Consider the following 25,661-nt stretch of genomic DNA (forward strand, 5'->3'; position numbering starts at 1 on the left):
AGTTGTTGAAAGCGCCAAAGAGTGGAACTGGGCGTATTCCACCATATCGAAGGTAGAAACCATGGACCCCAGGACCTGCATTGCTGAGTGAATGGATGCCCTCCTATTGTGGAGGAAGCTGCACACATGCAAGTGTAGTGTCAAAATCTTGTCCACTGGCAAAGAGATCCTCTGTATTCGAGAATCTAGGAGTGCCCCCAGATGTGTCATCCACTGTGTCGGAGGTAGAGAGGACTTTTTCCAATTGATGATCCACCCGTGTTTGTTTGCAGAAAGTCCATGGTCAGCTGGAGATGGCGTAACACAACCGGTGAGTGTGCCAAGATTAAGAGAGGTCATCTAGGTATGGCATCTGATGTGTCCTGCCATCACCGCCATTATTTTGGTAAAGACCCGAGGGGCCATTGACAGACCAAATGGCAGCGCCCGAAACTGGTAATGTTGCTGCAGAAAACCGTAGGAACCGCTGGTGGAAAGGAGTAATAGGTACATGCAGGTATGCATCCTGAATGTCCAGAGAAACCATAAATTCCCCAGGCTACAATGCCAGGATAATTGATCGTAGAGTTTCCATGCGGAACTTGGGCACCCTGATAAATTTGTTGAGGGGTTTGAGATTCAGAATAGGCCGATGAGATCCATTCGGTTTCTGAATCAAAGAATGGAATAAAAACCAGTTCCTCTCTGAGCCGAAGGAACCGGCATTATCACACCTGAACTCAGCAGGGAGTGAATGGCCTCCTGGAGGTCCAAGGCCTGATGGGGGACCTGTCCATTAAAATTGCTCGGGAGGACGCCTCAGGAAGGTGAGAGCATACCACTGAGAGACCACTTCTCGGACCCAGGCGTCTGTTGATGTTTGACGCCAAGAGTCAGCAAATCGAAGAAGTCAGCCTCCCACCAGTGGAATCCCCCAGGAGGAGGCATGCCCCATCAAGCGGAGGGTTTGTCGTCTGACTTGGAAGCCGGACGTCTCGCCGATCAAGGCTGCTTGACTCACGGCTTGGGGGTCTTGAGAGAACAAGACTGTCTGGGAAAAAGACTGTCCTCTTGCCTTACCCTGGGGGCGAAAGGACCGATAAGTGGACAGCCTAGGCTTAGGGGCAGCTGCTGATGGCAGAAAGGTAGACTTTGAGGCTGTCACAGTAGTCACAATCTTGTCCAATTCTGTGCCAAAAAGCACGTCTTCAGAGAAGGGTAAGGATTTGAGTGCCTTCTTGGATCCCATGTCCGCCTTCCAGGACCGTAGTCAAAAGGACCCGGAGTGTAACTACCGAGGTCGCAGATTCTGTATCCAACGCATCTTCTCCCAGATAAGATCCTTAAGGGAGGATGTAGACGTAAAGGCAGCGTAGAGCTTCTGACTAAACATGCTACATGCGAATCAATAGTGAGAGGGACTTTCCACTTAGTACACTCCTTTGAAGGGAGAGGGTAAAAAGACGCTTGTCTTTTTGGGACCTGGAACCGCTTGCCAGAGTACTCCAAGCTTCTCTCACGAGCTCAGTGAGCTGTTCTGATTGAGGGAATTCAGCCTTAACCACCTTCTGATGTTTAAACATCAGGGTTTTAGGTTTAGAGGCCGGTTCATCATACTCTATATTTTGGATTGTTTTAACCACCCTCACTAAAGCAGGAACATCCACTGTTGATTGATGGTGCTCCTTACCAGAGTGCGACCTGGAGAGAGAGCATTTTGCATCGTCTGCCTTCTCAGCTTTCGGATTCTGACACATCACCTGAGTAGCCTGGGAGGATGATACAGTCCTCCTATGTGCTTTGGTAGCTAATGGTTTGTCTGCCTGTACCCTTTGCTGAGAGGCGGAAGATGTTTGAGCCATATTCTCAACTGAGTGGGCATAAACATCCATCCCAGAAGGATGCATAGGGGGTACCGACATAGTAGGCTGTAATAGCTGTGGGTACCCAATAGCGGGAGGCAGCATGGGATTTGATAAATGATCCACTAGCTGCGTCATAACCTGGGATAAGGACACCACCCAAGGTGGCTCATATACAGGTGCTGGTAAGGTGGACTGGTGAGCAGATTTATAACAATCAGCACATTGACCATCCTGCATGAAATCCTGAGAGTGCATGTAACCAGCACAGGGGCCTCAGCCTCCTGTTTATCCTTGCCTTTGGAAGACATAGAAATAGCTAATAAGTAGCACACAATAAAGTGTCTAGTTAATAATGCAATGTGACACCCTTCACAAATACAAGTAAATGTGAAGTACCAATGCCCCTACACACCTGGTAGTTGAGGGTTTGAGAAAGAGCAGCAGGGATAGATATAACGGACAGTCAGAAAATTTAAGACAGTATATCACAACAACAGAGCTAGCATGAGTCACATACAATGCACATAAATATACAGGTGGAGTCTCCCATATCCAAATATTCCAAAATCCAGAATATTTTCAGCATGACTGAGATAGTGAACCCTTTGCTTTCTGATGGTTCAATGTACACAAACTTTGTTTTATACACAAAATTATTAAATATTGTGACACAGTCGGGATAGGGGTCCCTCTCCTGTGGTAGATGGACTCCCTCTTTACACACACAGCAGCCATAGAAACAGGACACAAGTCTGCGGTTCTCGTACAAACTGGTCGGTGCCAGTCTTTATTGTGCCAAATGAATATAACAAATCATAAACCAAACTCCTAGCCCATCTGGGCAATAACTAAACAGTAGGTTCCCTCACTACCAGGACGGTAGGGCCTACTGCTCACACCGTCAACAACAGCAAGTGTACAGCACTTACAGGGTTGTCATAACAGTGTCTCTGGACATGCTAGCCTGCATGCCTACTTCCCCAAGTGTGAGACACTCAGCTTTTACTGAACACAGCTTATATCAGCCAGCTCCAGCTGTAAGCCCTAATGAGCCTGCTACCAGGCTGAAAGGTCCAAAACCTGGAGTGGCCTGTGGATGGAGCCCTCCCTCTCCTCACATCCACACCCCCAGGACCCAAATACCCTGGTCTGCTTACAAAACAGACTTCTCCTGGGGGCCAAAAACCTAGGACAAATGTACCTGCCACTGACCACTTTACCAGTGCATCACATATCCCCCTCCTTTGTTTCGACCTGTGAGGCGGAACAACTGCAGCCCCCAAACAATGGACACTTGACAAAGCATCTGCATTGGCCAGCTGGCTTCCTGGCCTGTGTTCTACCCTAAATTTAATGGTTTGTAATGCATCTCGTTATTCTCGCATTACTGTCCTTGTTTTCCGACATCCACTTCAGAGGGGCATGGTCATTGATCAATCTGAACTTTCTTCCCACCAAGTAGTACCTGAGAGTCTCTAACGCCCACTTTATGGCCAATGCTTTTTTCTTTAGTTTCTTTCATGTCCATTTAATTTCCGGCTTAAGAAGAAAATCGGGTGTTCTTCACCCTCTTTGCTTTAGGACAGGACCGCTCCGATGCCTACATCTGACGCATCGGTTTGTACAACAAACTCTGTCAAAATCAGGGGTCATCAGAACTGGTTGGGTACATAACGCTATTTTTAACTCCTGGAAAGCCTTCTCTGCTTCAGGACCCCATTCCACCATGACTTTGTTTGCCATTGGTAAGGCCAGTCAGTGGGACTTTAATGGTGGCAAAATTGGGTATAAACCTCCTATAATACCCAATGATCCCTAAGATAGCTCTCACCTGCTTCTTATTCAGGGGTCGTGGCCAGTTTTAGATTGCCTCAATCTTACTTGAGCTGTGGCTTTATCAAAGTTCTGCCAGTGGTGTACCCAAGATATTTTACTTCTTCCATCCACAGACAACACTTTTTTGGATTGCCTGTTAAACCTGCCTTATAGATGGAGTCCAACACTGCTTGTACTCTGGGCAAGTCAGACTGCCAATCCGGACTATGAAAGACTACATCATCCAGATAAGCAGCAGCATACTGTCTATGGGGCCTTAGAATCCTATCCATCATTCTTTGAAAGGTAGCAGGTGCCCCATGTAGCCCAAAGGGCAACATCCTGTATTGAAACAACCCCACTGGTGGAGAAAAAGCTGTCTTTTCTTTGGCGTTCTCAGTTAACGGCAGTTGCCAATACCCTTTGATTAAGTCAAGAGTAGTTAAATATCTGGCTGTCCCCAGCCTTTCAATTAGTTCATCCACAATAGGCATAGAACTTTGACACACTGTTCAATTTCCGGAAGTCATTGCAGAATCTCGCACTCCCGTTGGGTTTTGGAATGAGCACAATGGGACTTGACCACTCACTATGCGATTCTTCAATTACACCCAACTCTACCATTTTTTTTTAATTTCCTTCGACACTGATTCTCTTTGGGCTTCTAGTAACCTATAGGGCTTTAGGTTAACCTTAACCCCTGGGTCAGTGATTATGTCATGTTTGATGACCGTGGTTTTCCCTGGTAGGTCAGAAAACAGCACCCTATTTCTGATCAGAAATTCCTGCTGTTGACTGGCTGACAGGGTTTTTGCCACTGTCACTTCGGGTACAATGGGCCCTGGGTTTACTGGAGGGGCTCGGACGGCTGACAGTGCTACTCTATCCTTCCAGGGTTTTATAAGATTTACATGGTATATCTGTTCTGGCTTTCTTTTCCCCGGCTGGTAAACTTTATAATTGACCTGCCCCACTTTTTCTAAGATTTTAAAGGGTCCTTGCCATTTAGCCAAAAGTTTACTTTCTACTGTGGGAACCAACACCAAGACTCTGGGCCTAATTCATACCCGCTCGCAAGCGCTGACCGCTCGCAAGCGGGTCGATGTCCCAGTGCGCATGAGCACGACGGACCCGGCTCCGTCGTGCACATGCGCGAGACCCGGATAGCGATGGGCAAGCTGTCGCTATGGATCTCGCTACAAAGGTGGCGTGCTGTCGATGGTGAGTGACAGCACGCCCCCTTTGGTGGGTGTGCCGGGGGCGTGGCTGGCCAGACGGAGGCATTCCCATGGGAACACCTACCGTCTGGGGTCGGCCCCACAGACATCACAAGTGATGTCAGTGGGAGTGCTTTCAGCTCTGATAGAGCCAAAAGCACTCCAGGGCTTGCGGCAACGAGACCCTACCACAAGAGTCTCGTCGCAAGCCCGATGGTCGCGATGGTCTTGACCATCTTCCTGGTCGCTCGCTATAGCTGTGGGTGGTCACCCATAGCTATACGAGTGGCCAGGAGGCCGCTCTAAAAATTCAGAAGGACGGCCCTGATTCAGAGCGAGCGCTCTGTCAGAGCGTCCGGCTCTGAATCAGGGCCTCTGTACCCAGGAGCAAAGTTGCATAAGTGAGCATTACAGTTGTATACCCTCTTCTGTGCCTGTTGGGCCTGTTCCAAGTGCTCTCTTACTATTGGCACCACAGCTGCATTTCTTTCTTGCATTTGAGAAACATGCTCAATAACTGTTTTATACCGACTGGACTGACCTTCCCATGTCTCTTTGGCAATGTCAAGTAACCCCCTTGGATGTCTCCCGTCCAATAAATCAAAAGGGGAAAACCCTGTGGAGGATTGTGGAACCTCTCTTACGGCCAACAGCAAATAAGGTAACAAGTGATCCCAATCTCTACCATCTTTGTAAACTACTTTCCTTAGAATGTGTTTTAAAGTTTTATTAAACCTCTCCACTAACCCATCGGTCTGGGGATGGTACACAGGTTCTTAATTGGTCAAATTTTAAACAGGCGGCATAACTCCTTCATGATTTTTTACATAAATGGGGTACCTTGGTCAGGCAGGTTCTCCTTAGGTATTCCCAACTTGCTAAAGACATGGACTAATTCTCTAGCAATGGTCTTGGTTGACGTATTGTGTAATGGTATCGCTTCCGGGTACCTGGTAGCGTAATCCATTATCACCAGAATATACTGATGGCCCCGGGTAGATTACATTAATAGCCCAACCAAATCCATAGCTATTCATTCAAATGGCACCTCAATAATGGGTAATGGAACCAGGGGACTATTGAAATGTGGCCTTGGAGCAGGATACTGACATTCAGGGCAGGATGCACAATAGTCAGATACATCTATATTGACCCCGGGACAAAAAAACCTCTGCACAATTCGCTGAGTAGTTTTCTCTACCCCTAGGTGGCCTGCCGTTATATGACCATGGGCCAGATCTAACACTGTTCTTCTGTATTCTTTGGGAGATATTAATTGTTCCACAGTATCTTCCCCCCTCTTAGTCACCTGGTACAACAAATCCTGACATACTGCCATGTGAGGATACGACAAAGGACTATCGGGGTCTATGGGTTTACCATTGATCACTTTGACATTCTCCCTGGCTTTTACCAGAGTAGGGTAATTTAACTGCTCCACAGCAAAGACCTCTCTTCTGACCTCTAAATCAGGCAGACGATTAACTGGCTCAACTACACTACCCACCTCAGTGGGAGGCACATCACTTGGCGAGCTACCATCACGCTCCGCATTCTCTAGTTCGCCAATCATACTAGAAAAAAGGGAACATCTCTGACTCTGCTACTACGTCAGTAACCCTCTCAAATGAGCCAAGGTGATTTACCTCTGTGCATAATCGGCTTTCCCACAATTTCCAGAAATGAGCAAAGTCTCTCCCCAATATTGCATCATACATTAAGCCATGTACCAAACCCACAGAAACTATCGCGGAACCACATGATGTCTCAATGTTCACTTCTGCAGTAATATAAGTAATATAATAGCGAGTGTCCCCATGTATGCAGGTCACACCCAACAGTTTTCCCCTTACGCTTCAAAGGGTTCACCAGCGTCACCAGAATCTAACATAGCCTCTACACAGTTGCCTTCTACAGTAAGTACACACGTGCTTATCAGTCTCAGCCCACCAGTCGGCAGTACAGGCTGGCTGTGCAAAGAAAGACCCCCTGCGGTATACACGAGCAGTATCACATTGCATAGGTTCAGAGGTAAGTGGACAATTAGCTGCAATATGGCCGAAGCCACCACATCGGAAACACTGAATCACATTATAATCTAGTCTTCTACGGGGAAGGAAGCTTCCTGGCCTGGCTGGCCTGTCTCCAGGTTCCTCACCCTCAGTCTTAGGCACATTCCATCGCCCAGCACCCTTCTCCCCTGGAACAGTCATCAGTGCCGATGGGAGTTCGCCGTTGCATCATCGGGGCTCAGTGGGGCAGACTCAACAGTTCCTCAGCCGCCACGTACCTCTCCACCAGTTCGACTAGCTGGTCTGCAGACTTAGGGTCTGCATGGCTCACCCACTTGCGCAGAGATGCAGGTAGCGATCGTAGATACCGGTCCATCACGACTCTTTCCACAATCTGTGGTCCTGTCAGCGTCTGGGGCTGCAGCCATTTTGTGGTTAGATGGACGAGGTCATGCATCTGTGAGTGTGGAGGTTTTTCCATTTGGAACTCCCAGAGGTGGACTCGTTGGGCCCGAATAAATGAGGTGACTCCCAAGCGGGTTAGGATCTCCCGTTTTAATTTTGCATAGTCCTTGGCATCATCCAGGCATAAATCATAGTAGGCCTTTTGTGGTTCTCCAGACAGGAAGGGTGCCACAAGACTTGCCCACTGTTCCTTGGACCAACTCTCCCTTTCCGCGGTTCTCTCAAAGATACGCCTCCACGTCATCACTCGGGGTCATCTTCAGCAAAAAATGACTGGCTCGTATAGAGCGAGTGTGGGTTGGAGGGTCAGTGCAAGCATCGCCAGTCGGGGCTACCAAGAGTTGTTCTACCTCTTTTAAGGCCTGGCGGGTTTCCTCGATGGCGACTTGTTGTTGCCTCTGGGCTGTCTCCAAGGCCAACAGTTGCACATTGGTGGATTCCTGCTGAGCTCTGGTAGCTTCCTGCTGCAAGTTGTTTGTTAAAGCCTTGCTCCAAGCTACGGCAGCTCAGCAGGAAGCAATGTCCTCCATTTTGTCCTGGGGTGTAGGTTGGAAGCAGAATCTGGCTTCCCTTAGTATCTGCGGACGCCACCTCTATGGAATTCAAAGGACACAACTTTATATCCACACTGACGAATTGATGTCTGTCCCTTTAAATTTTAAATAAAAATTTTTCCTTGCTGCAATTTCAGTGTGTGATTGCCCGCATTCTCCACCACTTGTGACACAGTCGGGATAGGGGTCCCTCTCCTGGGGTAGATGGACTCCCTCTTTACACACACAGCAGCCGTAGAAACAGTACACAAGTCTGGGGTTCTCGTACAAACCAGTCGGTGCCAGTCTTTATTGTGCCGAATATAACAAATCAAACCAAAATCCTAGCCCATCTGGGCAATAACTAAACAGTAGGTTCCCTCACTACCAGGACGGTAGGGCGTACTGCCCACACTGCCAACAACAGCACGTGCACAGCACTTACAGGGTTGTCATAAGTGTCTCTGGACATGCTAGCCTGCACGCCTACTTCCCCAAGTGTGAGACACTCAGCTACAACTGAACACAGCTTATATCAGCCAGTTCCAGTTGTAAGCCCTAATGAGCCTGCTACCAGGCTGAAAGGCCCAAAACCTGGAGTGGCCTGTGGATGGAGCCCTCCCTCTCCTCACATCCACACCCACAGGACCCAAACCAGCTTTCCCAAAAGCTGATACTCTGGTCTGCTTACAAAACAGACTTCTCCTGGGATTTTTTTAGAACACATAGGCCAAAAACCTAGGATAAATGTACCTGCCATTGACCACTTTACCAGTGCTTCTATCACAATATATTTCAAAAAATAACTTTAGGTTTGTGTATAAGGTGTATATGGACCATAAATGAATTTCATGTATGTAGACAAAGTTTGTTTGAGCCACAAAATTATTGAAATTATTGTATAAAATGACCTGTAGGCTGTGTGTACAAGGTGTATATAAAACATAAATGCATTCTGTGTTTAGATTTGGGTCCTATTCCAAAGATATTTCATTATAGTACGCAAATATTCCAAAATACGGAATATTCCGATATCCAAAATACCACTGGTCTGTTTGTGTACATTAAACCATCAAAAATCAAAAGGTTTCATTATCTCAGTCATGCCAAAATTATTCCGTATTTCGGAATATTTGAATATGGGAGACTCAACCTGTAATACACATTATATTGTGCAGTAATCATTTGCACATGATATGTAATCAGAAATAGATTATACATATACATATTAAGCAAGCGCTGCACTGGAGTGAAAGTGAAGCTGAACACTCGTTTAAGATTTACAAACCCATAAGTTCCTGTAAACTGTAACCCAACAACCAACTCCCTTTCTGATGTACTAATGTGGCATTCAATGGTGAAATAAGGACATCAGAAACGATAATTGATTTGAAGCAACCGGTGAATCTTTTTGTTTAATATCTGCAAAACTAGGCAAACAACTAAAAGGTTGCAGGTACATTAAAGGCAATTCTACACAATCCTATAATTCAGTTATTGCAGCAGTTATAGAACATATGGTCATTATTAAGTATTTCATGGAATATAACTTCTTGAGTTGAAAATAACGTTTATCATATACTTATTCAGAACTGTGCAGTGATGGCATGGTGGTACAGCAGTTGGCATCTTGTGTGTGTGTTTCTGTGGTAGGAAATTACATTGCAAACAAATGTGTATGTCTCTGTGTAATATGTTGGAAGTTTCTAATAAAATGATAACAACAACTTACCATGTATTGGTAATGTAAGCTTTACTAGCTTATTCATTTTCTTGTATAAAAAGGTAATCCTGTATTAGGATGAATTGCAGTATTACAGCGTGGATAGGCAAATAATTTTTGTGATGTGCCAATTCCAAAGTTACTGTTTGGCCTAAAGTTTATTTGTCTTAATCTTATGTCTCTAATGCAACAGCTTAGCTAGAGCTCCCCCCATGGTTGCATAGTAACACTTATAAACCTGATCTCCAATGTAGTCATCACATTTCCTAATGCACACAACTCTGCTTGTGTGTGACATACTAATGTGTGCCGAGTGCTGCACTGGATGGTCCCACTGGTTACCAATGTATGGAAAGTCAGTCGGAACTACCCTGTCTGTCTATACCTCTAACGATTTCCCTTGAACTCCTGGACACTCCCGGACAAACGATATTGTGCATACACATGGAACGATTGTACAAACGACCAAACGATATAGATGGGTCATTAACGACTGCAAATCGTTAACGATATATCGTTTGGCAGCAAACAACCTCACGATGTCTTTCCGTCGGCTGGCACAAAATGGTGGAGGGGAGTGTCCGGGAAAAGTGACGACAAATCGTTTGTTGTTCATGAAATTGTTCGTCATACGTACACACGGAACGATGTGTGGCAAATCGTTAACGACAGTTTGTGATTTTTCTTCTTTGGGGTCCATGGGGTCCACAGCCATTACGTTGGGGTATGAATCCCGGTCACCAAACAGTTAAAACAAACAAGCTCTCTGCTCCCAGGATGCACCGGGTTTCCTCCTCATATACCCCACCTCCTGCCTCAGGTAGCCAGTTCTTCCTGTTTGGTGTGTTCACCACATAGACAGTGGGACTGCTGGAGCAGTCCTGCAGACGAGTACAAAAAAAAAAAAAAAATAAGAGAGTTTTACTCTCTATCTCAGCGGGTGGTCTGAGCTGTCCTGGAAGCAGCCTCGCGCCTGATTGGAGGCGCACCGGCCACGCGCTGCAACTACCTCCTCCGGCGACGCACCGCTAGCCTCGGCAGGTCCTTGGTAGGGGATTCGGCAGGGGCTTTCTGGCCCTGGACCGCAACCGGATCAAGGGGATGTCAGGTAAGCAGGTGGTCGCGGCGGCCGCTGACGCCGAGACCACGTGGCGCTCCGGCCTCCGGCGGTGAGACTGGCTGGAGGCGCGCTGCAGTCAGGAGGCATACGGCTTGTTCTCCTAGCCTAGACCGTCGGGATTTGATGTTCCAGACCAGCCGGGGCTTGTGGCGGCGGCCAGGTCAGTTTACCGGGCAGGTCCAAGCAGCATAGGGGAGGTACGCTTCCCCAGCGGCCCCTCCCCCAATCCACACGCTAGTTCAGTCCTCTGGCACAGTTGATTGTGGATTGTTCCTCCCAGCCTCCATATAGGGCAGCCAGAGTGTATGTCAGTTGCTCTCTGAACGCTGCTCCTACAAGAGGGACGCTGGGCAGTCTCCCTGTATACCTTGCCTACTGCTGGTCTAGGTTTTTACAGGGCTCTATCCTACTTAAGCTGAGGCTGATTATGGTAGTGAGAGCTTATAATCATATGGCTCGCAGAGTATTTATGCATGACATGTGATTGTTGTTTATGGATACTGTTTCTTCTGTAAAAGAACTGTAATTCCTGTATACTGTCACTGTCTCTCCCCTTCCCTTGCTACAGGTGTGTGGGTTGAGAGTAGAAAGCAGCACATATACACTCAGAACCATAGTGTTCATAGTGGCATAGTGTTATGTCTAAGGAGTCTGAAGGTCAGGTGGCGGGAGCCCCGTTGCTGATATCCTGTGTAGCCTGCATGGCAGGCTTGTCCCCACAGGACTTTCTACAAAATGGGCTTTGTGGGAACTGTTTCAGACAGCCACCACACCAATTAAGTTTGCCTGTTTCAGGCCCTGAGCCTCCTTGGGCATCATTTTCTCAGGTTATGGCTCAGGTGGCGGAACGGCTGGCTGCCCCGGTACCACCGGTTTGGAGTTTGCCTCAGCAGATGCATCCTATGCCCATGATGTGGCCGCCTTGGATGGACCCTGGTGCTGGTAAGGTTATGGCATCATCCTCGGGGGTTTTTCAGCCTCAGGCTGTCAAGCCAAAGCAGCCTAAATCTAGGCGCCATGTACCGCCTTACATGGGTGAGTACTCGAGTGCCTCCTCCTCCGAGGAACAGGACTTTTCGCAGGAGTCTAGCTCCGAGGAGGGTGATGATCATTTCCCAGTAGCCGATGTCCCTTTTCTGATAAGGGCTGTAAAATCGGTGTTAAATATAGTGGAAGGGGATCTTCCGCTTAGGAAAGCCCCCTGTTCAAGCGCCAAAAAGTGGTTAAGGCAGAATTCCCAAAGTCTGAACATTTATCAGAATTTATGGAGGAAGCCTGGGTCCGTCCGGATAAGATAAGCCATTCTTCTAAAAGAATGGCGCTTCTATATCCTTTTCCAGCAGAGGACTGTGTCAAGTGGGAGAATCCACCATCAGTTGATGCGCATGTGGCACAGCTGATTAAACGTACCACTTTTCTAATCCCAGCAGTTTCGCTGAAGGAAACCACGGATAGGAGACTGGAGTCTTGTCTCAAATCAATTTTTTCGCTGGCAGGAACAGCCACCCGCCCAGCTATGGCCACTGCCTGGGTAGCAAGAGCTATTGAGGAGTAGGCCAAAACTCTAACGGAGTCTTTACCAGATGCCTCTAAGGAGCAACTGGATATGATCTCCTTTATTAGAGAAGGGGCCTCTTATTTGGGTGATGCCGCCTTGGATGCAGGGATCCTTTCCTCTAAAGTTTCAGCTGAGTCCATGGTGGCACGTAGGATCCTCTGGTTGAAAGATTGGAGGGCAGATGTCGGGACCAAAAAGGCCCTAGAATTCCTTCCATTCACAGGAGGTGTGCTCTTTGGTCCAGAACTGGACAAAATTGTATCCTCCATGGCAGCCTCAAAGACAGCAGGTTTACCATCAGCAACCTCATCTAAATTGAGGAGGGCGTCCTTTCGGGGGTTTCAGCCGCAGGGCAAGGCCAAAGGTCAGCCCTCAGCGAGATTTCCACCAAGAAAGGCAGGACCCAGGAAGCCCTGGCAAAACAAACGTCCAGGATCTAGGGTCCAGGATAAACCAGTGGATGGGACGGGCCTCCCCCTGGGGGATCCCAGGGTGGGGGGCCGACTGCTTCGGTTCTAAGAGCCCTGGCACCTCACGACGGAGGATGCCTGGGTTCGGGGAGTTGTTTCCCGAGGGTACGCCCTGACGTTTTGGAGGACTCCTCCTCAAAGGTTCTTTTGTGTAAACCCGCAGGTGGGTTCAGAAAGAGCTTTGGCCCTTCAGAAGGCTATTCTTGCCTTACTAGCATCAGAAGTAGTGATTCCGGTGCCAGAGAACCAGTTCAGAGAGGGGTTTTACTCCAATCTGTTCTTGGTTCTGAAACCGAATGGGTCATACCGGCCTATTCTAAATCTGAGAGAGCTCAACAAACTTGTTCGAGCCCCCGGGTTCAGGATGGAAACATTGCGATTGATTGTGTTGGCAATGGAACAGGGGGGACTATATGGTGTCCCTAGACATACAAGATGCCTACCTTCACATCCCAATCACACAGGCTCATCAAAAATGTCTTCGTTTTGCGGTAGGGGAGGAACATTTTCAGTTCCAGGCCCTGCCGTTTGGCCTGTCCACAGCCCCTCGGGTATTCACCAAGGTGATGGCAGTGATGATGGCATGCCTCAGACGCCAAGGCATCAGGATTTTGCCTTACTTGGACGACCTCCTGTTGCTGGGGCAGTCCCCACAGCAGTTACAGGATCATTTGAGGCTGACAGTATCATGTCTGTACAGTCACGGCTGGATCATAAACTGGCAAAAGTCGTCACCCTGTCCGGTACAACAGATGTGTCATTTGGGAGCGAGATTGGACTCCGTGGTGCAGAGAATATATCTGCCGGAGAAGATCCTTGCTCTACAATCACGAATACGCAGGTTGCTTCGCAACAGGTAAATATCCGTTCTAGTAGCCATTCAGGTCCTGGGGTCGATGGTGGCCACCTTCAGGATGGTGGAATACGCTCAATTCCACTCCAGACCACTGCAGCAATTCATTCTGTCTCGCTGGAACAAGGATCATCGCACGATCAGGTCCCAGCTGCTGCATCTCTCTCCAGAGGTACGGTTGTCCCTGACCTGGTGGTTGCAGACAAAGCATCTCAGGCAGGGTCGCCCATTTTGGATGTCGGATTGGACATTAGTCAAAACCGACGCCAGTCTTCAAGGTTGGGGGGCGATGACAGGGTCACACACTTTCCAAGGAAAGTGGTCAGTGACGGAAAGCCGGCTACCGATAAATATCCTGGAACTAAGAGCTATATTCAAAGCTTTAGTGCAGGCTCAGGAAATCTTAAAGGGCAGGTCAGTGCAGATACAGTCGGACAATCGCACCGCGGTCGCCTACCTAAATAATGAAGGGGGCACGAGGAGTCGGGCCGCCTTGGCAGAGGTATCAAGAATCCTGGTATGGGCAGAGACTCATCTGCCCACGATATCTGCCGTGTTCATTCCAGGAATCCTGAATTGGGAGGCCGATTTTCTCAGTCGGCAAGAGATAAATGCAGGGGAATGGGCCCTACATCCACAGGTTTTTCGGAACCTTGTGGACAGGTGGGATCTACCACAAATAGATCTGATGGCATCAAGAACGAACAACAAGGTTCCCAGGTACGGATCCTGGACAAGAGATCAGAGAGCCGAGTTTGTAGACGCACTGACAGTAAAGTGGCGTTACAAGCTGGTATATCTGTTTCCCCCGTTTGCTCTTCTGTCCAGAGTGGTCAGAAAGATCAAACAAGAGGGCAGCACTGTCATATTAATAGCTCCGGCGTGGCCGAGACGGCACTGGTTCACAGATCTACAGTTTCTCTCCAGACACTCCGTGGCCTCTGCCATTGAGACCGGATCTGTTGCTACAGGGTCCCTGCTGGTACCTGGATATTCATCGGCTATCTTTGACGGCATGGCTCTGTCTTGAGGGAAAAGGGGTTTTCCGAGTCTGTTATACGGACGATGCTGAAGGCACGGAAACCATCCTCAGCCCGTATATACTATAGGGTTTGGCATACTTTCTTTCAGTGGTGTGAACTGAAAGGGCATGATCCACATAAATTCCTGATATCCAGAGTGCTGGATTTTCTTCAAAGCGGTCTGGAAAAAGGGCTACGCCTGGCCTCTTTAAGGGTACAGGTGTCAGCTCTTTCAGTCTGGTTCCAACATAAAATTGCTCTGAGGGCCTGATTCAGAGCCGGACGCTATTTGCGCTCGCTCAGAAAAAGGGGCCGGCTATTTAAATTGAGCGCTCGCTCTTTGCGGTCTGTTGATGCCTCTATGTCTGAGCGAGAGAGCGAACGAAACATGCGCTCGCTCTTTTCTAAAGACGCCCCCTGGCCGCTCGCATCCTACGTCATCTCAGCTATTTATTTGATTAATCGAGTGCATCGAAAGGCGTCTGAACTGCTCGCAGTGCTTGTGGTAGGTTTGTGGTAGGTTTATCCTACCGCAATCAAGAGACAACCAAGTGACGTGGTCGATGACGCTGCTTTGTTAATTATGCACACCCTTAAAACGCCCGTTTTGACCGTTTGGCGCGCCTGCGTTCGGATCTCCACTCCCCGTTTTCAAGTACCTTCCCCTGTTAGCACCCACAAACGCCTCATCCTGTCACTCAAATTAGCAGGCACTCGCTATTTGGCGAGTGCTCGATTTCCGATCGCACTGACTGGTTGGCGCATGCGCGTTACGACCCATATGCATACGCAGATGTGCGAACATCGCACGGAGCGAACGAGCGGCCGCTTACGAGCGGCTCTGAATCAGGCCCTGAGACCGGATATAAAGACCTTTTTTCAGGGGGTGTTGAGGATTCAGCCTCCCTTCGTTTCCCCGGTTGTTCCGTGGGACTTGACTCTAGTTCTGAAGATTTTACAGGCTCCTCCGTTCGAGCCTTTAAATTCAATAGACATCAAGTGGCTAACAGCAAAGACTGTATTCCTCCTTGCTATGGCATCTGCATCTAGAGTGTCGGATTTAGCTGCGCTTTCCTTCCGGGAGCCGTTCTTGATATTTCATCAAGATAGAGCAGTACTACGTACTAGGGAGGGTTACCTTCCGAAAGTGGTGTCTAAATTTCATATTAATGAAGAAATAGTAGTTCCAGCATTTCAGGGCACAAGTCTCTCACAAGGTGAGGCTTCCCTGGATGTGGTCCGTGCGTTGAGAATTTATATTAAACGCACGAGCAAATGGAGGAAGTCCGATTCACTTTTTGTGCTTTATGGTTGTCATAAGCGTGGCTGGCCAGCCAATAAACAGACACTGGCCAGGGGGATTCGCATGGCAATTTCATTGGCTTATACACAGGCTGGTATGCGTGTGCCGGATTCAGTGACGGCACATTCTACTAGGGCGGTAGGTCCATCATGGGCGGCCCGCCGGGGTGCTTCTGCTGAGAAATTATGTAAAGCAGCCACATGGTCTTCCATCCATACCTTGGTCAAATTTTATGCCTTTGACACTTTTGCCTCTCAGGATGCCTCCTTCGGGCGTAGGATTCTCCTCTCTTCCGAGAGTCAGGAGCGTCCCCGCCCGTAGGGTCAGTGCTTTGGGATATCCCCAACGTAATGGCTGTGGACCCCGAAGAAGAAAATAAGAGTTATGGTATAACATACCTTTGTTAACTCTTTTTCTTTGAGGTCCATGGGGTCCACAGGACACCCACCCAGACGCACCTGTAGTTCTGGGGGAGGTTTTCCGTCGTTTCTTCTCTTGAGAGTCTGGACTCGTAAGTATGAGTCTTTTCTTTCTTACCCTTTGTTTGTCTCTGCCTGCTTAAGCTTGGTAACGAACTGGCTACCTGAGGCAGGAGGTGGGGTATATGAGGAGGGAACCCGATGCATCCTGAGAGCTCGTTTGTATTAACTGTTTGGTGACCGGGATTCATACCCCAACGTAATGGCTGTGGACCCCATGGACCTCGAAGAAAAAGAGTTAAAGGTATGTTATACCATAACTCTTATTTTCTGCATGTTCAAAAGATCACAGACCCCGACCAATGACCAGCGGGAGTGCGCATCGGCATCGTTTTCGTGCCTACACACGGCAGATTTTAAACGATTTGTCGTTCCAATCTGACAAAAACTGCAAAATCGTTTAAAATATCGTACAGTGGGCCTGATTCAGATCCGCTCGTGAGCGCACAACGCTCGCAAGCGGGTCGATGTTCCCCCACTGCGCATGCGCCACCTCCGATGTGCGCATGCGCGAACCCCAGCGAGCGACGGGAGCTCCGTCGCTCACTACTTGACGGGGCGGCTGTCGATGTTGATTGACAGCTCGCCCCGTTTTGTAGGTGGGGAGGGGGGGGGGGGTGGCTGCACAAACGCAGGCGTTCCCTTAGGAACGTCTGCTGTTTGTGGGCAGCCCTACTGACATCACTCTTGATGTCAGTAGTGGACTTCCTGCTCTATTAGAGCAATAAGTCCACTCGGGCTTGCGGGAGCAGAGACCCTCCCGCAGGGTCTCGAAGCAAGCCCGATGGTCACGATAATCGTGACCATCGCGAGGTCACCAACAGGCCGAAACAAACAAACAAAAAAAAAACCGCCCTGATTCAGAGCGAGCGCTCGCACACTGCGAGCGCCTCTGAATCAGGGCCAGTGTGTAGCCACCTACACTGTCAGCTCTGTAAAGGTGCTTACACACATTGCAATATTTTACCCGATCTGGCCGATTCCGACACATCGGAATGACAGATCATGTAAAATATGCCCAAATCGTAAGTCCCCACTCACGATCACAATGCGCGTCCCTGCAGGTCGCACATCGCATCTTCAGATCTGCCGTGCTGTAGGGCAGATCTGACAATCTCGAGTCAGGATGCACTGGATAGTTTAGGAGGCACGATAGATCGTGTGTCAAATTGGCAACTTTTTCAGACCAAATCAGGCCGACTGCCGAGGAGCTCCCGGGGAGAGTTCAGTGGGAAATCGTACACATCGTGGGATTGTGAGCACATCGCTATGTGTGTAGGCACCTTAAGTCTATCACAAAAAGACTGCTGCAACCTCTATGCCATGCCAGCAGCAAGCAACAGGAGTCCTTCAATAACCATGATGTTCACAGTTTACCTTGTAAATAAACCATACTAATATGGAAGAACATATAGTGGGTATTATATGTACACTGATCATAAAAACAAAACTGTATAAGAGCATATATTGATGAACAGTATTGATGTGTGGAGATGAGCCCTGTCCTCTTACTTCGTGCACTTTCCTGTAATGAGCTTTGACAGAACACAGAGATCGGGCACTGAAGCTGCATTCTTCATAGTCACAGCAATATGCTGGCAGTTTACTGTGTGTATCTAGATGTTTCCTCAGGTCCACCAGGTTCTTACAGCTAGAAAAAGGAACATCAGTCAGACAGGTAAAGAGCGGGTACATCACATGAGGCCTGATTTAGTTATGTACACATTGCCAATATTTACGCAGTTGACTGATTATCGTCCGCCTGCACATGCATCATGGTCGCTCTGTGCATGCAACAACATACCTAAGCGATGCCTCTCGAAGTAAGGATGGGGGGGGTGCAGGTCCTAGTGTGTGATATTGACCATGAAGACCTGGAGAGAGACCGTGCGCAGCAAAAGAACTGATCCACTCCTCTCTCAGCCGCTGCCAGAGACAGGGATCCCAGGCAGCACAGCCGGCAGACGGTGGTGAACTAGGAGAACACTACCGCCCAGTGTCTGCCTACTTATCGTTCAGTTGGGGGGAAGTTCCCCCTACACTAGAACAATTAGTTGGGCAAAATCAAACAGGTTTAATTTTCCCAACTAGTTTGACCAACTGTTTACTGCCGTATTTCAGCGTATAGAAGATTATCATTCCAACTAGCCAACTAGTTGGCTGGTTGGAATGATAGCGTTCTAGTATATGGCCAGCATTACAAGGGACTTACAGGGTAAAAAAGGTAGATACTGTAGGTCTAGGAAATGTTTATTAGGCTAAATACAGTATACTATCATATTGTGTTCTAAAAGGTGGACTTTTCATTTACATGGACCTGATAGTCACCTTCATGGAGAAAATCATCTTGATTATGGAAGTTTTCAGGCACAGACATGAATAAGTTTTATAGTGCATACAATTTGCACATTTGCTCTTTAAGTTTATGCTTGTGTCCTTAGATTTTTCATTTGTTATACTGACAGTTACCCATACTTATAGTTTATAAACCTCTTCTATAATTGATATTGCAGGCTTAATATGTGAAAATACAGAAATACAAATAAGCACAAAGAGAAAACAACCAATCTGACCTGTAATCACAGTGTTGACATTTATATGGCCGCTCATCACTGTGCCGGAAACGAATGTGAGTACGTAGAGTAGAAGGAAGTGGACAGGTCATATCACACAATGGACACTTATAATGATTCACTGCAAAACAGGCAGAAGCGTAACAAAATGTAAGTAAGCATTATGAGGAAATAAAAAGAAAGTCCCCTGTCCTACCCACCTACAGCAGAGAGACCCACTTTCTACTGTTAGTGCCCCTGAGTTACTAAGTCCCATTATATGGGAGGTCTTCTCCATCCTTGGACTTCTTTAGTTGTCTGTAATTTGGGGGTTATTATCTGGTGATTACACTGATCACTAGGAAATACCTTCTATGAGGGTGCCCCATCTCTAGGTCCAGGATGGGCTAGAGAGGGGGCAATAACAACAACAGTTCTTTAAACTTTACATCAGATTATAGCAAATAATCACAGTCCATCTCCTTGGTAGCATTAACATAAATATTATAATAGTGAAACAAGTATATCTATGTGTACACTGAAATAACATATTCATCTTTTTATGAATAACCTACCTGGGACATTATGCTTGATACAGAGCTTACTAACCTTTTGGAAGTGACAGCCTATTTCCAGCATATGCATAGCAGAAACAATCCCTGGGAGATTTATATGCTTGTATTAAGTTGTAGCAAATGTCTCTCTCCTTTTAAGACCGTTATTGTTGAATATTTTGTGTGTATTATTTAGAGTATATTAAAGTATTGACTTTTGACACAAACCATCTCCTAAATTGAATTAACATTTTTGTTTAGATTCTTATTTCTGACCAGCACTGAAACAAATATACTTTCTCCTGCACATCTTTGCTATTTGGGACACTGGCGCGTGCTCCCTATGTTTTACAAGCAGCAGGCTGGATAAGATTACAGCTCATTGAAAAGCACAAAGGTATTTCTTTGTGTGGAGGGTATCCATGTGAAAGAGGTTTGTGGTTTCCGTTTCTAATGTTAAGCTACATGATGTTGGAATGGAATTCAAATGAGCCTATTTTGGCATTTTCCGCGCTGGTCACATTCTAACATCAATGTTAGTATTTTTATTTAAGCACCACCCATACAAATAATAGTTTTTTCTTTTAGAAGACTGAACTTTCAGAAAATACTCTTAACTAATGATTTTTCTGGCAAAACTGGTAAGAAATGGTCGGGTCCGCATGAAAGTGCGAAGAGTCAGAGGAGATCCATTCTGCACATGTGTAGAACAAATTTCCTCTACAAAAACACAGCGGGGCGGTGCGGTCGCACCTTGTCAGCTGAAGCACAGCTGGCTGCGTTCGCATTCCCATACGACCACGTCAGTTAAGTGACTAATTAGTTTTTACCTCATCAGATTGCAAATAACACCTACCTAAAATTGTATAAAACATACACATACATATCTTTTTATTCTGTTATTTATAGAGCACAGAGTGTTTTCTGCAGCAGTTTACAGAGAATGTTACAGTCATATACATCTTTTCCTGTACCAGGAAGCTTACAATCTATATTCCCAATCACAGGGGTGGGCGACCTGTGGCGCCCCAACTACTGTAGAACTACACATCCCAGCATGTCCAGTCACAGTTTTGCTGTTAGTGCATACTAAACTATGGCAGGGCATGCTGGGATGTGTTGCTCCACAGCAGCTATAGTGCCACAGGTTGCCTACCCTGCCCTATCAAATGGTTTAGAATGCTAACTTCATGAAGACCACATTTAATCTTACTAGAGGAGAACATGAAACAAGACAGCTTCTATTCCTAGTTATTCATGGAAAAACAAATGAAGGAAATAAAATTAAAGCAGAGATGTAGGGTAAAACAGATCATTGGGAGGGAAAATATATTCCCAAAACAGCAATATCTCCTTGTTGAAACTTACCATGGTTTCGCATGTGATCCCGCAACAGGCGTTCCGTTGCAAATCTTTTAGAACAATGTGTACACTGGAATCTATGTTCTGCATGTGTAGGAGAATACATGTTAAAACACATTATTATGGTCACAGAGAATTGCAGAAATAGCTGACATTCAGAGCACTTAGGTAAGATTACATTATTGTTTCAACGCCATGTCTCCAACTAGGTCTTCTGTAAAGCTTTCTATCCCAATAGCAGAAAACAAAAATGTCCTCACACTCCCCTCAGATATGACCATATGCTCCTCTGTATCTGAGCCAGTCATGGTCTTAAGTAGGATTTTAAGATCTTTGGCAATACTTACTTTTTATCTCAAAATGTAAACAAACAGACCCATAGAATATTACAGGTTGAGTCTCCCATAACCAAAATGCTTGGGACCAGGGGTATTTTGGATATTGGAGTATTCCGTATTTTGGAATATTTGCATACCATAATGAAATATCTTGTTAATGGGATCCAAATCTAAACACATTCTATTGGTACAGATTTATATTTTATATACACACAGCCTGAAGGTAATTTTATACAATATTTTTAATAATTTTGTGCCTTAAAGTTTGTGTACACTGAACCATCAAAAAGCAAAAGGTTTCACTATCTCAGCCATGCCAAAAAAAATTCTGTATTTCAGAATATTTGGATATGGGAGACTCAAACTGTACTGACATCTGAAGTGACTAGAAGAGGAGTACAGGGTTATAAAGCATTGCCTAAAGGGGGGTATCCACTACGCGACCTGAAAGTCTTAAGGGAAAGCGTTCAGACCTTCAGGTCGCCGAGGTGTGGTGCCCGCACTGAAAGGCGTTCACTGTCATTCAGTGCAGTACCCAACCTCCCTATCCCTGAACATGCCGAACCTCACGTTTGTCGTCAGGTTGATGGGGCATGTTGAGTAGATAGTTGAGGACGGCAAGGAACCAGCGTGCACGCGCATCCAGTAACCGACTCTGAACAATGCGACCAAAACTTCCTGGTTTTGGTCGGATTGTTCATAAAGTCGGGTAATGGATAGGCCCCTTAAGGCTCATCTGAGAAAAGTCCTCAGACCATGAAAGGGATCTGCATCTTTGTACCTCTGGAGAAAACCTCCTGAAATGTAGGCGAAGAGTGAAATAAAATTGGGCACTGATCTTGTACATCCTGTTATGTGCATTTGTTTATTTCCACATTATCTACTGTGACTGTCTGTGCTGGTAATTTGTATAGTTTAGTTTAGTCAGCCTTCCTTCCAGACACTCAGAGATCAGCAATATGCGATGGGCAGTAATATGTGATGCACGGTTTGTATTCATTGTTAGCCTTCACCGCCTGATTTATCACATAAGCAGCTTCCACATGACTCATTATTACAGGCCATGAGACATCCTAATGGAAACATATAAAAGCACCTGTAAATAACCTGTGACATGCTGACACGCAGGTGGAACGCAAACAGCGGGGCTACACAGGTCTCTTACTGCAGGTGTGAACAGCATTCACAATTTCCAGTTCTCTGTATCAGATAACAACTTAGTGAGGATTGGAAGTCCGAGTACTGAGCGTGACAAGCAATAGTGGCTGTACAGTCCAAGTTTCCAAGTTCATATTTTTCCCTTTAACATATGCGGTGCTGGGCTAATTATACTAACCAACATAAGACAGCTATTTGCCAATATATTAACTGGAATGTGTCTGTAAAAACACAGCATGTTTGGTCATTCCATACTAACACCAAAACGGAGTTGGCAAACTTATAACACCTGCCTAAAGAACACTATTACCATCTATCAGCGCCAAGTTCCTTATGTGTAGACATTTTTTTTTTTTAGACGGTATTGCCATTTCTGGCCACAATATTGATTATTCTTGAGATATAGCATATACATTTCACTGGATGTATGGAATAGCCATGGTTATTAACATCTGATGTCAGATTGTGTCTTTATTGTAATGCTATGGTTCAGCAGCTTGATTTTTATTTATTTTTTTTGTACTGGTGTCATTTTCGGCGTACCAGTTCCTATATGTGGTTGTCTCCACACACAGACTGCAGGACTTGCAGACAAGACTAGTGCACGGTCTCACGCTGCTACAGTCTTTCATCTCCCTGCATAACAGATCTACCCTGCTGATAGTTACAGCGTCCAGAAACTGGAAGGAGCATATTCCACCAATCCTACCATCGTGAACTGTGTACTTTATATGGACTCCCGTGCTAGGAGAGCACAGACCTCTTTTCCTCCCCTCTGGAGCATACTCTAAGGAGCAGGACACACAGGAGTTTTTTTTTAAAACATCAGACCAGTAAGCGCTCACAGGGGACGCCGCGGCTGTGACTCACTACCACTGCACTGTTACATAATCTCTGACTGAATGAACAGTGACGGCAACGTCTGACATATTGGACATACAGAAAGGGACCCTTATTACATAAAAGTCTTTTTACATCCCGGTGTTTGCAGAGCACAATAGGATTTACTGTTACACACCTTCATTGTACATAGGGGGACAGAAGTAACATATGGAGAGTAACCCTCTAAAGGGGCACACTCACCACCCTGTTAACCCCATATACCTATTTCAAGAAAGGTTGCCACATCAATAGGTGTCTAGAGGGAGACATAGTGTCCATTCAACACTACGGATAGAGACGCCCTAAAGGAGCCTGCTAATATCCCTGGCAACTATTCCCATTCCTTGGGATTTTATACTACCAGTTGTTTATATTGGAGCACTGTGTCTTCTAAGACAATAAGCAACGTCATATATACATATCTCATCTGGTCACTCATTCATTTATATGTTGTTTAGTTGCACCTGCCATCCACTGAACATCAGGTGAGCACTTTCATCCTTCATTTGTAGTAAAGACATCTCCAGTACTCAGCTGCCCCTGCCACCTGGGGAACCTCTGTTGAGCGTGGATCACAATTTACATATATCAACAGTTCCTGTATGTGTAGGGGCAGCAGATTGGCGGCTTTTTGGATATAAATATTGTTTAAACATCGACTATACAGTACTCACAATTTTGCTAGCCTTTCTTCATTAGACATACTATCCTTTTTTATTCTGATTAAGGCACTGTCAAACTATTATTATTGCAGTTACAGCCATAAGATAAGATATATATAGAATTTAAAAACTTTATTTTAGGAAGTTATAATTGTACGTTATTTTATTTTCCTGTTGGCTCGTAAATGGCACTTCTTTGGAAGGTGCTCACCGCTTATATTTTGCACTCCATGGAGGTTGTATAGAGTGGCATCAGCATATAAGGTTCACAATCTGCTACAAAGCCTAGGGTAGAGCCATATTGTGTACACGTCATCATATATAAGCACTTGTACAACGTTAGCCTTTGTCAAAGAAGCACTCTTTTCACCATTGACTAAATCCACCAGACTCACGATCTAGTGATGTTTGCCGTCTGAGGTGATCGTAGAACTTCGTATTGTTTGAAAACATGCCTCCACAGATGGGGCAGGACACAACTTTCTCTTGCGTATGACTCCGTAGGTGTTCCCTCAGCTTGCATCGACTCTTACAGGAGCAGTCACAATCTGTCAGTAGAAGGAAGTATAGCAGAAAAAGGCACTGTACTATGGAAGAGGAACTCAACACACACCAGTTGAGTACCAACATATTCCATGCAAAACCTACCTTTCCACCCGCACATTAGAACCCGGTTCTCCTTACTAGCCGCTTCATATTCCGTACTCAGGCCATGAGAGTCAACGTGTCTGTAATACCACTCCGCATTGTCAAATGAGCTCTATAATGAAAAGCACAAATAATAGAGGAGATATTTTACATGTGTAATTAATTGCTTTACTTACATCATCTTCTGTATACACAAGTATGTGGTAGTAGCAGCACTAAACAGACAGGGATAGTATACCCCCCTAGGACCCAGAGAGTCATCAGAAAATGAGTGATTCTTAATGGATGTGCCCAATGATCTATACCCAATACTCCCAAACTCTGCATAGATATGCCCAATCAATATCAGGACGATTGGGAGGAATGGGTTTAGTAACTTCCTGCACTCTTTTCTATATCTATAATCTTATTTTGTGGAAACATACTATTTGTCCAATCCTACCATGTATTAAGTATCTTCTAATTGCAGTACGCTTTCCATTATTTTCTCCGCTACTGATAAGTACATGAACAATATTATGTATAACACAAAAAGGAAGATCTGTAGTTCAATGTAGGTTTATAAGTGAGTTAATGGACAGATTGTATCTACTTGCTAAAGCTGCACAATTCTGTCCTTCTAAAATGCAAATGCCGCAAGAGGTGTCTGTATTCTCGTAAACTAAATAGGGACAGTAGGTGCAATGTTTTTTCTTTTTCCAAGTTAAAAATGTGCCGCTCTTGGCACTGTGGCGCTCAGGGCGATTTCACCACTTCAACTACTTCTCCCTGGTCGTACATTGTAAAATTAACACGTGATATTGCCGCAATTCCTGGGAATGGCCATTTACAGCTGAATTGCTAGAGATGCTGGAGCAAGCTTCTTGAAAATTAGTTGCAATGTGTGCGATATTTAAATCACAAATTTGCGCACACAAACTCCAGCTGAATTGAATCGTCCCCTTACACGAAGCCTTCAGCAGAATATCCTCATTTCTGGAGCCCTCAATTTCCGATCTTCAATCCAGACTAACCAATTTTTTTACCTAAAGTCCCCAATATATCAGATATATACAAGTTAATTTCAATCAGCTGTCTACAACAGATTTAGA

At 46.1% G+C, this 25,661-nt stretch overlaps 1 protein-coding gene across 1 annotated transcript in view; it reads right to left on the reverse strand.

Annotated features, from left to right (window-relative positions):
- HINFP (histone H4 transcription factor) overlaps positions 1–25,661 on the reverse strand; it is a 65,139-nt gene that overhangs the window by 32,617 nt on the left and 6,861 nt on the right. Inside the window, exons 3-7 of the mRNA XM_088443822.1 lie at positions 24,571–24,682; positions 24,318–24,470; positions 20,889–20,966; positions 18,988–19,108; positions 17,927–18,065 (exon numbers count right to left, since the gene is read on the reverse strand). Of these exons, the coding sequence (XP_088299948.1) occupies positions 17,927–18,065; positions 18,988–19,108; positions 20,889–20,966; positions 24,318–24,470; positions 24,571–24,682 (603 nt within the window). The remainder of the gene's footprint in view (positions 1–17,926; positions 18,066–18,987; positions 19,109–20,888; positions 20,967–24,317; positions 24,471–24,570; positions 24,683–25,661) is intronic.

This window comes from Taudactylus pleione, unplaced genomic scaffold, assembly GCF_031769625.1.
Source record: "Taudactylus pleione unplaced genomic scaffold, aTauple2 ptg000334l, whole genome shotgun sequence".
NCBI lineage: Eukaryota > Metazoa > Chordata > Amphibia > Anura > Myobatrachidae > Taudactylus > Taudactylus pleione.